At 39.4% G+C, this 16,556-nt stretch overlaps 1 protein-coding gene across 1 annotated transcript in view; it reads right to left on the reverse strand.

The window, feature by feature from the left end:
* The window catches only part of LOC143724529 (ERC protein 2), a 95,597-nt gene that overhangs the window by 33,894 nt on the left and 45,147 nt on the right, over positions 1-16,556 (reverse strand). Inside the window, exons 9-10 of the mRNA XM_077217645.1 lie at positions 8,952-9,030; positions 8,294-8,454 (exon numbers count right to left, since the gene is read on the reverse strand). Of these exons, the coding sequence (XP_077073760.1) occupies positions 8,294-8,454; positions 8,952-9,030 (240 nt within the window). The remainder of the gene's footprint in view (positions 1-8,293; positions 8,455-8,951; positions 9,031-16,556) is intronic.

Genomic DNA, 16,556 nt, shown 5'->3' on the forward strand with positions numbered 1-16,556 from the left:
TTAGATTTGTGTTTGTTACACAGAACGCCGTGGGACTGAGAAACACATGAGCTTCAGGTTTAGCTCTTAAGAAAAGTGTGGACCATTTTATTTTATTTATTTATTTTATTTATTTATTTATTTATATGGGACAATGCATATTCATGAACGTACAATAAAAGTTGAATGTAAATACGTCGGATTTAGCACAATGCTAATTTCCATCCGTAGTCCCAAACATAGACAAATACAAACCAAAAAACAAACAAACAATATACATATCAACAAAACACATATAGGGCTAAAAACCAACAAAAACAAAAAAACAAAAAAAATGAACAAATAAATAAAAAAGTTCCTATACTTTATAGAGAATTCATTGCAATATCCATTCAAAGCACATAAATGTCTGTGCGTAGACATCCCAAAGTGCTTATCATAAATATATAAATGAAACTCCCTATCAAATTCTACCTTCATACCAAATGATTACATTTTTGATTGTTATTCAGCCATCTTTTAAGATGTTTCTTAAATGAAACAAAAGTAGGGCTATCTCTAATTTCCTTTGGCATACTGTTCCAATTTGTGCAGCCTTTAATAGAGAGGACATTTTGAGCAAACGAAGATTTTCTAAATGGTACTTCACAATCCCCCCGGGTAAATGATCTAGTCCTAGTCTCACTATTTCTCTTTTTAATAAAATCCCCCAGGGGTGGTGGGGCGATTCCATTCATAGATTTATAAATTAGACAGCTACTTTTAAATTTTTTTAGATTTTCAAAATTTAGGAGTTGATACTTCTCAAGAATTGGACAAAGGTGAAACGACTGTGGTTTCCTGTCAAATATCTTAACTGCTTTTTTATATAGTTGATTAATGGGTTTTAATGCAGTAACTCCAGCAAAAGACCAAACTGTTAAGCAATATTCAATGTGGGAAAAAATCACACAATGGAGATAGGATTTAGCAGCATCGGTTGTAATGTAAGACCTAATTTGTTTGTAATTTTGTAAATTAAATTGTATAACATTGGTTACTTTTTGTATGTGCTTTTTGAAAGTGAGGTTTGAATCTAGTATAACCCCAAGGTACTTGAACTGGGCTACCAACTCCAATTCCTCCCCTCCCAAAAACACAGAAGATCTATGTGGCGAACAGGACGGCCGAGGGACGTGAGAGAACGGCGCGAGGCCGGTGGTGCGATTGATAATGAGATAATTGGTCTCGCATCTCTCACGGAGGAGCGGAAGCATAAAGGAGGAGCGACGACGTTGATGATCGAGAGAGGAACAGGGCTGTGTTTTTGTTTTATTTTAGCCAGCAGTCGTCCGCGAGGGGCTGCTGGCCGTTATGTTTATTTTTGGTAAGCCAGCAGTCGTCCGCGAGGGGCTGCTGGCGGTATTTTAGTTTGTTTATTTTATTTTAAATAAAGTATATATTGATTGTTCGCCGGTTCCCGCCTCCTTCTTCCCTGAACATTGCTACAATCTACTTCCTGTTGGCAATTGTTCAGTGAGTGTCTTACATTCAGTTTTTAAAGTATTTGGCCTCACAGAGGTTTTTTTTTTTTTGTAAACATCATCACAACAGTCTTTTTAGTATTAAGAGTGAGACAAATTTGATTTAGCCAGTTTTGAACTTTTATTATCTTTTTATCTTTACCATGAGTGAAAATCACAGCGTCATCCGCATACATCTGCACATTACAGTCCAAACAAGCAGCTGGAAGATCATTAATGTACATAGAGAACAATAGAGGACCAAGATTTGAGCCCTGTGGGACTCCAACATGATTGCTAAGGGAAGGAGATTTAACACCATCTATATTAACACATTGTGTTCTGTTTGATAAATATGATTGAAACCATGATATAGCATCTGTAGAAAAGTTAAAATGTGTAAGTTTGGTCAACAGTACTTGATGGTTGACTGTATCAAAAGCCTTTTTAAGGTCTAAAAATACAGCTCCTACACAAGGACCCCTATCCAATAAATACTTCATCTGTTCAATCAGAAAGCAATTAGCTGTCTCAGTGGAGTGGTTGGGCCGGAAACCGAACTGCATACGATGCAGTGGGGTAAAACCTTTATCCAGATGTTCAACAAGTTGTTTTGCTATCCACTTTTCAGCAACTTTAGAGACTATTGACAGGATGCTAATTGGACGGTAGTTAACGACCTCTGTTTTTGATCCTGATTTAAAGATGGGTGTAATGATGGCCTCTTTCCAAGTTGACGGAACTGCCCTTTGACTGATTGATTGATTAACCATAAAGGTAATAGGTTGTACCAAGGCATCGTTATAGGTTTTTAAAAAGTTAATGTCAAGACCATGGACATCCCTAGCTTTGGAGTTTTTGAGAGCAGCAATGATCTTTATTACCTCTACCTCTGTTATGTGTTGTATCTGAAAAATAGGCTGATCTTCATTTAATAGTCGCGGTAAAATTTTAGAAGGAACGAATGACCTTGTTATTTCAGATATACTATCTATAAAGTAATTATTAAAAGTGTTTGCCACAATCGTAGGATCTCTAATCAGGGCATTATCCACGGCTAACTCAATGGCTTTAATTTCCTTTTTATTGTGTTTACCTAATAATTTATTCAAAATTTGCCATGTTTTTTTCCCATTACCTCTTGTACTTTCTATAATGGAAACAAAAAAGTCTGCTTTAGCTTTTCTTAAGGTTTGTGTAACTTTATTACGTGCATGTGTGCATTTTTCCCTGTCAGTGGACAAACCAGATTTCAGATATTGTTTAAGCAACACATCTCTTATTTTTAATAAATTTTTACAAGTTGGATTTAACCATGGTAGATTATTTTTCTTCCTGACCCTACCACTCCCACTATGGGTAAAGGAGGACATTACCTCTTTAAGCTTGTTGTTAAAAGAATTACAACTGCTTTCTATATCATTTGAGCGTAATATTTCCTCCCAATCAACCATTTTCAAGGCTGTATTAAGATTCTGTGTTTGATACTTAGGTATAAAATTTAATTTAACATTGGTGGAATGAAGAGCACTATTTATTTTTAGATACCTCTTTTTTGAAAGCTTCCTAGAAAATAAAATCATGTTGTGGTCTGATAAACCAGTAAAAAAGTTAAAAGTCTTAATAATTCGATCTGGCTTATTGCTGAACAGAAGATCTATTCTTGTCTGAGAGTTATTTGTTATTCTGGTTGGCATTTCAACAAGCTGTTCTAAGTTCCAATAATCTGTGGATCGTTTGAGATTTTTCCTACCATGTTTATCATCCCAATTTATATTAAAATCACCTATAAGTATAATCTCGTTGTTTTGGTCACAGGATTTCAACACGTTTTTTAGCTGATCATAAAAATCTACCTTCATGGATGGGTGTCGATATAGACATTAAAATAAAAGACATTTCACTTGATAGAGTGATTTCCACACCAACACAATCAAATGTAATATCAGTTGACCATTCTAGCTGTCTACAAGTCCAGGCATTTCTAACATACAGCAATACTCCGCCACCTTTGCCTTTCACCCTGTCCTTTCTAAACACCTGATACCCAGGCATAGCTACCAGTGCTTCAGCTGATGTTGGTTTCAACCAAGTTTCAGATATTCCTAGACAATCAATATTTGAATCACCTAGGATGTGCTCTAGTTGTTCACGCTTATTTCCGAGACTTCTAACATTTATATGTCAACACAACAGTCCCTTAGGTTTATAAGTAGAGTCCCAGATTGTTCTCGATTGATTGAGAGTCTGGAATATTTTATTTCTGCTATGTTTTTTTAGTACAGGGTTTCTGAATTTTACCTTTGTGCAGTCATTGATGTTTGAGTAGTCACTACATACCGCTAGTGAAGATAGCCTTGGCACTAAACTGCTGCTAGCCGTTGATGGTGTTAGCCCCATAAATAACACCGGTGACGGGGAAAACCTCTCAACTGCTGGGCCGGCGGCCGTCATCGCTACCACACTGGAAGCCGCTGATGGAGTTATCCTATGGGCTGGTCTGCTAGGAGCTGCTGGTAACATTTTTTCCACTGCTTCCAACCCGCTGGGAGCCGCTGATGTTGTTAGCCCCAGTGATGATCCATTGATAACTGCTGGTGGTGTTAACTTCCCAGCTAACATCGTTAACCTCTCAGCTACTGGTCTGATAGCCGCCGTCGCGATCCCATTTAATGCCACTGATGTTAATAATAATCCCCCGGCTGCCCGTTCTGATCCGTATAATACTGCTGGTTGTCTTTGTCCCCCGGTTAACGATGCTAGTCTGCTACGAGCCGCCAGTAAGGTCAGACTTGGTACTAGACCACTGGAAACTGCTGATATTAATGGTTTCGGCTCAAGCCCACCAAGACCAGCAGGTGTGATTATTCTCAACATAAGCTCGCTTAGAGCCACAGGCATCCTCCCTGGAGATACCGGTAAGGTTAACATCTCCGGTGCGAGAGGCCCAGGATTTAGCTCGACATCACCAGCTAGTAAGAGTATCACGGCAAAGTGCAGCAGCCCCGTGCGCGAGTCCAATGCTGAGGCGGTATCGCCCTTTGTTGTTTTTGCTCTCGAGTGACTATTATTCAGGAAACTAGAGAACAAAAGATGTTGGCTTCTTGTGGCTGGAAGGAAAATTCTGCCGTTTCCCTCATGTAGCGAAAGGTAGCGGTACGAGCAGACAATAACACACAGTATTTGCAAGGCAGAGGGCGTCAAACCAGGTATTTTGAAAGCAAAAGTAGGGGATTCGTTAAATCTTCTACCTTGCTTATTAATAAGCAAAGAAGGTTTAGAAATCTTAAGTTTAGAGTGCAATGGTAGACGCACCACTGTTTCCCGTGCCTGTAACATGGCGCTGATCAACTCAATCTTGAAACTTCCCCACATGCAAATGGTTGTACAGTCAGTCCGTGGTCAATTTTACTTTAGTATATAATCTAATAATCAAAACTCTCATAATGAGGACAAAACAAAGTTAACTAGTAATTTAAAAGTTTTTCTTTCCTTGGCAACTCTAAACAATTTTCCAAATTCTAGCATTGTTTATTATGAAAAGCTCTTTATATGCTGATTAATAATGCTAAATGTATGAAAGACACATCTAAAGACGCCACACATTAACTTAAGTCTCAGTCTGATTTAGTTGAACGGTCAGAGTCATCTGGATGACAGATCAAATAACTGTATTAGCTGCATTTTCGTTTTCGGCAGTGTTTTAGTGAAAGTATGTATTATGATGTTCACCCGTTTCTGTTTCTGTTGTTAAAATAACATGTCTTCTGCAGCTCTTAAAGGGATAGTTCACCCAAAAATGTAAATTCTGTCAGTATTTACCTCATGTTGTTCAACCCCGTAAGACCTTTGTTCATCTTCAGAACATAAATTAAGATATTTTTCATTAAATCTGAGAGCTGGATCACTCCTCCATAGGCTTCTGAGGGATTGAAACTTGTTCCCCGAAAAGTTATTAAAGACATCGTTAAAATAGTCCAAGCGTCTACAGTGGCTCAATCTTAAGTTTATCAAGCGACGAGAATACTTTTTGTGCGCAAAAACTCCCAAAAAATAACGATCCAACTCTCATATTTAATGAAAAATATCTTAATTCATGTCCCAAAGATGAATGAAGGTCTTACGGGGTTGAACAACATGAGGGAGAGTAATTACTGACAGAATTTTCATTTTTGGGTGAACTATCCGTTTAATGCGGCGCTTTACGGTTTTAGTGAGGGACAGAGAGAAGCAACACGCATTGAGCAGAAAGAGCTTGAACGAAGCACTTTAGGCTCTAGATAAAAATGTTATAGATATAGCTCTGAAAGATGATTCCCACCATCAACACTGAGGGCCCTATCTTGCACCCGGCGCAAATGACTTTGTACACTGACGCATGTATCATTCCTATTTTGCACCCGCGCAAAGCGGACTTTTCCCTCCACAGACACACGTCGGTTAACTAAGAAATGCACTTGCGCTCCCCGGGGCGGTTCAGCGCAAAGAGGAGGCGTGTTCCGGCGCAAACTTTCCCTCATGCTATTTTGCTGTTCTATAAAACAATTGCGCCACTGACCAGAAAAAACCTAGTCTAAAGTCAGTGGCGCGTTGCGCGTACATTCAGATGCTATTTTAAGCGCGCATGCTTGGCCATAATACAGAGTGTGAACAACGCACATGTCACAATATAACCAGGCTGAAGACCAGGATACAATTCACAGAGTTTATTTAAGGCAATTCCACAGACTAATAGAAGTTCAGGAACTTAGGAAAAGTCTTCAGACAGAAATATCACCTTAAACTATAATAGAACGCAGGAAGTCCATTCTTGAAATGTCTCTTAAGGATAACTCACAGAAGTACAAGAGGTCCTCTTTCTCGGACAGTCAACAGAACATAACTCACTGAAGATAATTGATTCACAGAAGAAGTGTGAAGTCCTCTCAAACGATCCACTGAATATAACTCACAGAAGTAGAGTGAAGTCCTCTCTCAAACAATCCACTGAATATAACTCACAGAAGAAGAGTGATGTCCTCTCTCGGACGATCCTCATCATATAACTCACAGAAGAAGAGTTAAGTCCTCTCTCGGACGATCCTCTTCATATAACCCACAGAAGAAGAGTGAAGTCCTCTCTCGGACGATCCTCATCATATAACTCACAGAAGAAGAGTGATGTCCTCTCTCGGACGATCCTCATCATATAACCCACAGAAGAAGAGTGAAGTCCTCTCTCGGACGATCCTCATCATATAACCCACAGAAGAAGAGTGAAGTCCTCTCTCGGACGATACTCATCATATAACTCACAGAAGAAGAGTGAAGTCCTCTCTCAAAGATCCACTGAATATAACTCACAGAAGAAGAGTGATGTCCTCTCTCGGACGATCCACTCTTCTTCTGTGAGTTATATGATGAGGATCGTCCGAGAGAGGACATCACTCTTCTTCTGTGAGTTATATTCAGTGGATCTTTGAGAGAGGACTTCACTCTTCTTCTGTGAGTTATATGATGAGAAGTCCTCTCTAGGACGATCCTCATCATATAACTCACAGAAGAAGAGTGAAGTCCTCTCTCGGACGATCCACTGAATAAAACTCACAGAAGAAGAGTGATGTCCTCTCTCGGACGATCTTCATCATATAACTCACAGAAGAAGAGTGAAGTCCTCTCTCAAACGATCCACTGAATATAACTCACAGAAGAAGAGTGAAGTCCTCTCTCAAACAATCCACTGAATATAACTCACAGAAGAAGAGTGATGTCCTCTCTCGGACGATCCTCATCATATAACTCACAGAAGAAGAGTGAAGTCCTCTCTCGAACGATCCTCATCATATAACTCACAGAAGAAGAGTGAAGTCCTCTCTCGGACGATACTCATCATATAACTCACAGAAGAAGAGTGAAGTCCTCTCTCGGACGATCCTCATAATGTCTTATTGATAACACAAGGATCCACCTCGCTAGCAACACAACAGACACTAGCCCTGCACAAGAACTTTAAAAGGCACAAGGGAACAGAATAATGTGTAACATATAATACCCAGCAGTGAGGGAGTGAGAGCAAACAGAATATAAAGGCTGGTGATGAGATGATTATGACGTGATAGAGATCAGGTGTGGTGATGAGGGAATCGAGTGCAGGTGAGGATCCAGGGGAATGCTGGGAAATGTAGTGCGGGACAGGACCAGAAAACCAGAGGAACCGTGACAGCACATACACTGTAGATGATTCTCTCATCTACACAGATGCATTTAACTTTTTGCAAATGATACATTATTATAAGGAAAAATATTAAAACACGAGGGAAATCATTGTTGTGTCCATGACGATGGGGAAAATAGGCATAAAGCTTACACATTTACCCAAATTATTATATGCATGTTTAACCGAAGCTAATTTGGGTGGGTTTGTCCCATCCTCAATGTCACTTCTCTTTCTTTTACGGGCCTGACGAGAACATCGATCTCCTCGCTGAGAACCGGTTCTGAAGCGCGCCTGGTAAATGCGCCGTTATAATAGTATTGCACCATGGAACAAGCGCACCTCGTTCATCATGCTCTTAAAGGGAATGTGATATAAAGCTCTTATTGGTTTGTTTCCCGTTACGCCCAAACCACACCTATGAATAATGAAGCTACTTCAGACCAACGCCTTTTAGATTTCCACCATCTAAGCACAGTAAAAGTGAAACTAATTTTGTGCCTTCTTACCAGTACCACATGAGGAGCTGCTCATGTAAAGAACACAGACTTATGGAAGGAAAGGAACCAGAGGAACATGAACACTGACAGCGCTGTTGAAAGAGGTTTCCTAGACTCACTTTAACTGCAGGATCTCTGTGAGCTGTCGGCTGTGATCCTCTCGTAAGCGGCTCAGCTCAGAGTCATGTTCAGAAAGAGTGTTCTGTGTAGAAGACAGCCGCTGCCTTGTGGCGTCCAGCTCTTTTCTGGTGTTGTCTAGAGCCGCCATCAAATCATCCAACTACGAATCATCCAGAACACAGCTGTTTATCACACAATATCCATGTATATCCTTCATATCTATCTTCAGAATTCATCATAATTATAGACAAACACACTAAACTAGCACATAAACAGTTGTACTTTTCATATTTTTATTGGAAACACGGAGTGATCAAGATACGCTGGAGAAGTAAGTGAAGCTCTTTGCTATAACTCCACCAGAAGATTATTGGAGCTGCTTTTCCCTTTAAATAAAGACAAACAAAGCCGAGTTACTGATAGAACAGTTCTCCTGACAAAGACTGGTCAGTGTGATACACTCTTCCCATTTGGGAAATGCCATGAAAGACCAGGATAAGGAATCCATACTAAGATAGTTTGTCTACACATATAGAAAATTGACTTCAATCTACAACTCCAATCTACAAATCCAAAATAAGCTGGGTGTGTGAATAAATCAGCAATATAAAGCCATGTTCAGTTTCTGAGGGAAGATATCATCTGTGAGAGTCTCACCTGTGTTTGAGTATCGGGAGTCATGTCTCCTGCTTGGCCTGGGTTCACAGACTGAGTTGGGTTCTTCTCCTTCACTTGTCTGCAACACAACACAGTATATTTCAGCTGTTTTTTAGGTGTTTGTATCACATTGTTTGGTTGCCACTGTAGGGGATGAGGAGTTGAACAAAACTTGAACTGAATTGAGCTGAATAATAAAAGTCTTCTATTTTTCTCCTCAAAATTCTTTGGAGCAATTATAACTGATGTTTCTATCCATTAGTTTTTTTCTTCTTCTTGTTCTTCTTCTTCACGGATAGATGACAGCCTCAACAATACTAAAAGCAATTTTGGAGTCTCCATCTCAATCCTCTAGCGCCACCAACTGTCCAAAGTTTCACTTATGTTTATGCTAATAACTTTTGAACTGTAAGGGCTAGAAACAAAATTATTTTTCCTTGATTCCTTGGCTCATGACGATTCAATCATGAAACATTTCCCACCATTTTGAACTTTCCGAAAAAACCTAGACGGTTAATTTGATCTTCACCAAAATTGTCTCAAATCATCTTCAGACCATGCAGGCAAAATGTTATTAAAAGCTTTTTGATTAACCCAACCATTCTTGAATAATGCGCAAACGAATTTGATGAAAGGCACATCAAAATGGATGCGAGGCTTCATCTCTGCAATGCTTAGTGGATTGAGAACAGTCTTAGTACATGTCATTTCAAGCAGAGCGCCACCTACTGGTCAGGAGATATGAAAAATGGTTATATTTGCTTGTGAATTCTGAACGGTTTTCTCAAAAATGATAAAACTGAATCATAAAATCATTTAGAGTTTTATCATAAAATGCTATATTTTACAAACGTATTAGCGTGTTGTTACGTAACTCTTTATGTGTCATGCCCTGAAGGAACTCGAAAAGTTTACAAAAAAATGTTTTCATTTTTTTTAGTAAACTGTGGCCGATCAATACGAATTACTATAATAAACTTTAGTAAGTCTGTGGTCGATTAATATGAAATTTGATGGGTAGCCAGTGTAGGGAGGACAAAATGGGTGTGATGTGTCCTTCTGACAGATCTTGTTAGAAGCCTTGCCGCAGCATTTTGAACCATTTGAAGACGATTTAAAGTAGATTTGTTACAAAAAATAAAAAGAGAGTTACAGTAATCTAAACGTGAAGAAATAAAAGCATGGATTAACCATCTCGAGATCAGAGTCCGATAAAATTGCCTTCAATTTTGCAATATTTCTTAGATGATAAAAACAATTTTTGACCAAAAGTCTAGAATGGCAGTCCAAAGACATTGACTGGTCAAACCAGACACCTACTGTAGGTTTCTGATGCTCGACTGGACAGAGGAGCTCAGAGAACCAAGGTTTTGAAGGATGGATGGTATTTTATTGTCTGGGGTAACAATTAGGGTTTCAGTATTTTCCGAATTTAATTGAAGACAGTTACTAGCAAGCCACAATTTAACAGAAGAAAAACATTCCAATAAATCTTTAAGTTTGTGAAACTCGGAGCCATTAAACGAGCAATACAACTGTATATCATCAGTATAAAAATGGTATGACACATTGTTAAAATGGCTAAAAAAATTCCCAAAGGGGTAATGTACAGTAAAAACAAAAGTGGACCTAGGACAGAGCCCTGGGGAACACCATTCAAGAATGAAGTGGCTTCAGACAGAATACCATTACATATACAGAAAAAGTTCTGTCACTCAAGTAAGAGGAAAACCACTTTAAAACAGACCCAACGATACCAAACTCTTTTTCTAATCTATTCAACAGTATTTTGTGGTTCACTGTATCGAAAGCTGATAATAAATCCGATAGAACCGATACTGAGTACCTTCCAGAGTCAGCAGCAATCTATACTTCATTAGACACTTTGAGGAACGCAGTCTCAGTAGAGTGCATCTTTCTAAAACCAGACTGATACTTATCCAAAAGTTCATTGTTACTTAGAAACGCTGTCAGCTGCTCAGCTACTACCATCTCCATGACTTTTTTTTCTTCTTTTTTTTTATAGTTTCATCACATATATACAAAATTATAAATATTAAAACAAACAAACACACGAACCAACCAACCACCACAAAAAAAACAACAAAAAAAACAACAACTATGAACAATCTGGATTGCCTTAACATTACAATTTGGTGAATGAGATACATCAACTTCAGACCTCTTCCTGTCGTTGAGATGTAAATACAGTCAATTTTCCCCAATTATTTGCGCATTGATCCTCTTGAACTCTTATCTTATGAGTCAACCATTCCATTACACTTATTTCAGATACTAGTTTCAGCCATTCGTCTCATGTTGGGGGGTCCGGCTTGTACCATCTTTTCGTAATGGCCTTTTTACATGTTGCTAACAAAATTTTAAACAGGTATCGGTCTTCTTTTGACACAATGTTTCCTTTCATATTACCAAAATACAGCACTGAACATGACTTAGGTATATCATAACCCAGGATTCCAACAATAACCAAGTGAACATCCTCCCAAAACTGTGTAATAACAGGGCAGAGCCAAAAGACATGCGAATGGTTTACATTTACCACTCCACACTGTCTCCAACATGGTTGTGGTACTGACAAAAATTTGCTCTTAATTTTAGGTGAAAAAATTAAAAATCGTATTACATTTTACCAATAGAATTCCCTCCATATACGAGACGATGTGGTAGTTTGTTGTGTATTCCATATATGTAACCAGTCTTCTTCAGATATATTCATACCTAGCTCTTTTTCCCCACTACTGCTTAACATATGACGTTGTATTTCCCTTCCTCTCCATCAGTTGCTGATATAATGTAGATATTATTCTGCACTTCCTTGAGTTGTATATTCCTATTATAGTTCTAATTATACAGTTTTTCCCCAGATTTACTTTTGGTTTTACTTCTTTCTTATAAAAATCCCTCAATTGTAAGTATCTGAAATGATCCTGATTGTATAATGTAACGTTTTGTTTCATCTCTTGAAAACTCATAAAATTCCCGTCCTTCGTTACTGTACACAGTGCTGTTATTCCGTTCAGTATCCACTGTTGGAATCTCTGGTCAAGAGTATTCGGGGTGAAGTGTCTGTCATAAGCTATCCATCTAAGTAGAGGGAGATCTGCCTCTAATTTATATTTTCTTACTATGCTGAACCACAATTTTAATGAAAACTGGCTGATAGTATCAATCTGTTTACATAAATCCTTAGCTTCCCATTCATCCCCAATAAGACTTTGAATTTCCCTATATATATATTATATATTTCCCCAGTATGTACAATATTTGTACATACTGCTCTAGGTTTTTTTCCATTTAGCCTCGTAATCCTTAGCACACCAGCAGACTAAAGGTCTAAGTTGTGCTGCATGAAAATATTCCTTAAGATTTGGGAGCGCCATACCTCCTTCATGTTTTCCAAGCTGTAAAGTTTCATATTTGATTCTTGGCCTTTGACCATTCGATATAAACCTAGAGATAACTTTATCCCACTTTCTAAAATGATTCTCCGGTATCTCAATAGGGAGTGATTGGAAGAGGTAGAGGAGTCGAGGGAGGATGCTCATTTTTAAAGTCTCTATCCGGGAACTAAAGTCCAGAGAAAGGACATTCCACCTCTCTATATCATTTCTAATGGATTTATCCACTTTAACATAGTTGGTCTCATATAGATCATCCATTCCTCTTGTTAAGGCAACCCCAAGGTATTTCATTGTAGTCGCATTCCAATTGAGATTGTATTTTTGTTGTATATTTTTGGATGGTAAATAGTTCAATGTTAAGAGCTGTGTTTTGGCAGAGTTTAACTTATAACCTGAATAGAAACCGAACGCCTCGAGTTGATTAACTAATATTGGAAGGAATGTGTCTGGGTCTCCTAAATAGCAGATCACATCCTCAGCAAAAAGACCAATGATGTGGTCTTCATTCCCAACCCTTATCCCTCTCAGATCTGTATTCTGCCTAATTGCTTGCGCCAGGGACTCTATAAAAATTGCGAACAGTGTTGGTGATAGGCAGCAACCTTGTCTGGTAGATCTTTCTAAATGTATACTCTCAGTTAGACTCACATAGACTAATACATTGAACAGCCTTCTTATTCAATCCAAATTCTTTAAGTATCTGATATAGAAATGCCCAATTAACACAGTCAAATGCCTTCTCTGCGTCAAGACTTAATAAAACCTGTTTGATCCTCCACTATGATGTCGTTCATAAATTGTTCAAAACTCTTGTTCAAAATTGAAGTGTATAATTTATAATCTACATTAAGTATAGATATCGGTCTGTATCCTGAGCAGGTCTCCTTGTTAATCCCCTTAGGGATCACTGTTATTACTGCTTCCTTCCAGGATGGTGGTAGTTTGCCATGGTCAAGTGTATAATTAAAAGATGATACAAGTAATGGTATAAGATGCTCCCTGAATGTTTTGTACCATTCAGCTGGTAGGCCGTCACTACCCGGAGATTTTTTCGCTCTTAATCTACTGACTGCTTTCTCTATTTCTGATACTGTAATAGGTGAGCTCAAAAGGTCATTTTGTTTCTTCCCAATTAATAATTGGTAACTTCCCTGGTAATTCAAGATTCTCTAGAAACGTTCTCATTTGGTCAGTGGTGGATGATGGAGGTTGGCTGTACAGATTTTTATAGTAGTTCCTAAAATTAGATTCAATCATTCTTTTTGGGTTCATAGGTCATCTGGTTTGTGACTATATCTCGTATTTTGTGACTTGTTCTATCAGCCTGTTGCTTTTTTAATCTTTTTGCTAGCAATCTGGTAGCCCTTGGTCCCACTTCATAATATGATTGTTTTAAAAATCGAATCTTGTTTTCAGTTTCTATACTTAACATTTTAACTAGAAGCATGAAGAAGCATTAGAACAACAGGAGAGAACATCAGTCTGTGAGTGTTTACTTTCTCATTTGATTTTAGCGCGGCTCTTCGTTACTGTTTACCCTGGTAAAAACGCGTGAGTGTTTGTGTTTAGTGTCGTGACTGAGTTTCGCTGGCTAAATAGTTGGGCGTGGCCAAAGCCAGTTAAAGTACTTATTCGAGGCATTTGCTAATAGTTGTTAGAAGAAGCATTAGAACAACAGGAGAGAACATCAGTCTGTGAGTGTTTACTTTCTCATTTGATTTTAGCGCGGCTCTTCGTTACTGTTTACCCTGGTAAAAACGCGTGTGTGTTTGTGTTTAGTGTCGTGACTGAGTTTCGCTGGCTAAATAGTTGGGCGTGGCCAAAGCCAGTTAAAGTACTTATTCTAGGCATTTGCTAATAGTTGTTAGAAGAAGCATTAGAACAACAGGAGAGAACATCAGTCTGTGAGTGTTTACTTTCTCATTTGATTTTAGCGCGGCTCTTCGTTACTGTTTACCCTGGTAAAAACGCGTGTGTGTTTGTGTTTAGTGTCGTGACTGAGTTTCGCTGGCTAAATAGTTGGGCGTGGCCAAAGCCAGTTAAAGTACTTATTCTAGGCATTTGCTAATAGTTGTTAGAAGAAGCATTAGAACAACAGTAGAGAACATCAGTCTGTGAGTGTTTACTTTCTCATTTGATTTTAGCGCGGCTCTTCGTTACTGTTTACCCTGGTAAAAACGCGTGTGTGTTTAGTGTCGTGACTGAGTTTCGCTGGCTAAATAGTTGGGTGTGGCCTGCTGTATTCATTAACGGGGTATTAGGCGTGTATATAACTGGTTAGTGCACCGCGGCAGCGGTCACGGCTGCCCTCGTGTGAAGCCCTCATCGTGTGAAGACCAAAGAGTGTAAAGACCAGCGACTCTACCTGTGCGACTCCACCGAGCAAGGACACCGACAAGGCACTTGAGTATTAAATTCTTCTTGTTTATCTATTGTTGTTTCCTATCACTTCTACAACTTTTCGTCGGATCTTTCTGTTTGTGAGCTCCTTTACACTATGTGTTTTCAAATCCCTACTATTACTAACATAAGTAAATCAAATGTCACACGTCGGAGGCGGTACAATCCTAACAATCTCCGTACCCTTCCGGTGTCTTCTAATACTTTATTCTCTTTTCCTATTGGTCTCTGGAACTGCCAGTCCGCTGTTAACAAAGCTGATTTCATTACATCTTTTTCAAGTCATTCAAGTCTATTTGCCCTGGCTGAGACCTGGATCAGACCAGAGGACACTGTCACACCTGCTGCCCTCTCCACTAACTACACTTTCTCACACACCCCCCGTCTGACCGGAAGGGGTGGTGGTACTGGTCTGCTCATCTCAAATGACTGGAAATTTGATCCTTTACCACCTCTATTTGACAACAGCTCATTTGAATCACATTCAATTACCATCACTAGTCCTATTAAAATCAATTTTGTAGTTGTATATCGTCCCCCAGGTCAACTTGGCAGTTTCTTAGAGGAGCTTGATGAGCTACTCTCATCCTTCCCTGAAGATGGTACTCCTCTTGTAATTCTTGGAGACTTCAACATCCACCTAGAAAAACCTCAGGCTGCCGATTTCCACACCCTGCTTGCATCATTTGACCTCAAACGAGTATCTACTGTGGCTACTCACAAATCAGGTAACCAATTGGACCTTATCTACACATGCTACTGCTCTATGGACAATACACTGGTCACTCCACTGCACACCTCAGATCACTTCCTCCTCACTCTCAACCTCAACCTGCCTCAGAACACAACACACACTCCTCCACAGGTCACCTTTCGACGGAACCTACGCTCACTTTCACCCTCTCACCTATCCTCTTTGGTCTCATCCACACTTCCTCCACCTGATCAGCTCTCAACACTAGATACTAACAGTGCAACTGATACTCTTTTCTCCACTTTAACATCCTGCTTGGACAACTTCTGTCCCCTTTCCTCCAGGCCAGCCCGCGCCACACCCTCTGCACCCTGGTTATCTGATATTCTCCGCGAACATCGTACTAAACTCAGGGGTGCAGAGAGGAAGTGGCGCAAATCGAAAGATCCGAAAGAACCTGGGTCTTTATCAATCCCTCCTCTCTTCCTTCTCTGCTAATATCTCTACTGCTAAAATGGCTTACTATCAAAACAAAATTTTCAATTCTTCAGACTCTCGCATGCTTTTCAAAACCTTCTCCTCTCTTCTTAACCCTCCTCCTCCTCCTTCATCAACCCTAACAGCTGACGATTTTGCCACATTCTTCATAGAAAAAACAACCACCATCAGCGGCCAATTTACCAATCCACAAACTGACACACACATTTTACCAACAAACGCACACATTCTACACTCCTTCTCTACTTTCAGAGGCGGAAGTCTCTAAACTCCTCCTTTCCAATCGCCCTACTACCTGTCCGCTTGATCCAATCCCCACTAATCTACTTCAAGCCATTTCTTCCTCAGTTGTACCCACACTCACGCACATCATAAACACCTCTCTTCACACTGGTACTTTTCCCACAGCTTTTAAGCAGGCTCGAGTAGCCCCACTGCTTAAGAAACCCAATCTAAATCCAGCACATCTAACAAGTTACAGACCGGTATCTCTTCTTCCATTTGTCGCGAAAACACTTGAACGTGTTGTTTTCAACCAGATCTCCTCCTTTCTTACACAGAACAACCTCTTGGACAACAATCAGTCTGGTT

The sequence above is a fragment of the Siphateles boraxobius genome, unplaced genomic scaffold (assembly GCF_051911475.1).
Source record: "Siphateles boraxobius isolate OS27281-9 unplaced genomic scaffold, OSU_SipBor_1 75, whole genome shotgun sequence".
In the NCBI taxonomy this organism is placed as follows: Eukaryota; Metazoa; Chordata; class Actinopteri; order Cypriniformes; family Leuciscidae; genus Siphateles; species Siphateles boraxobius.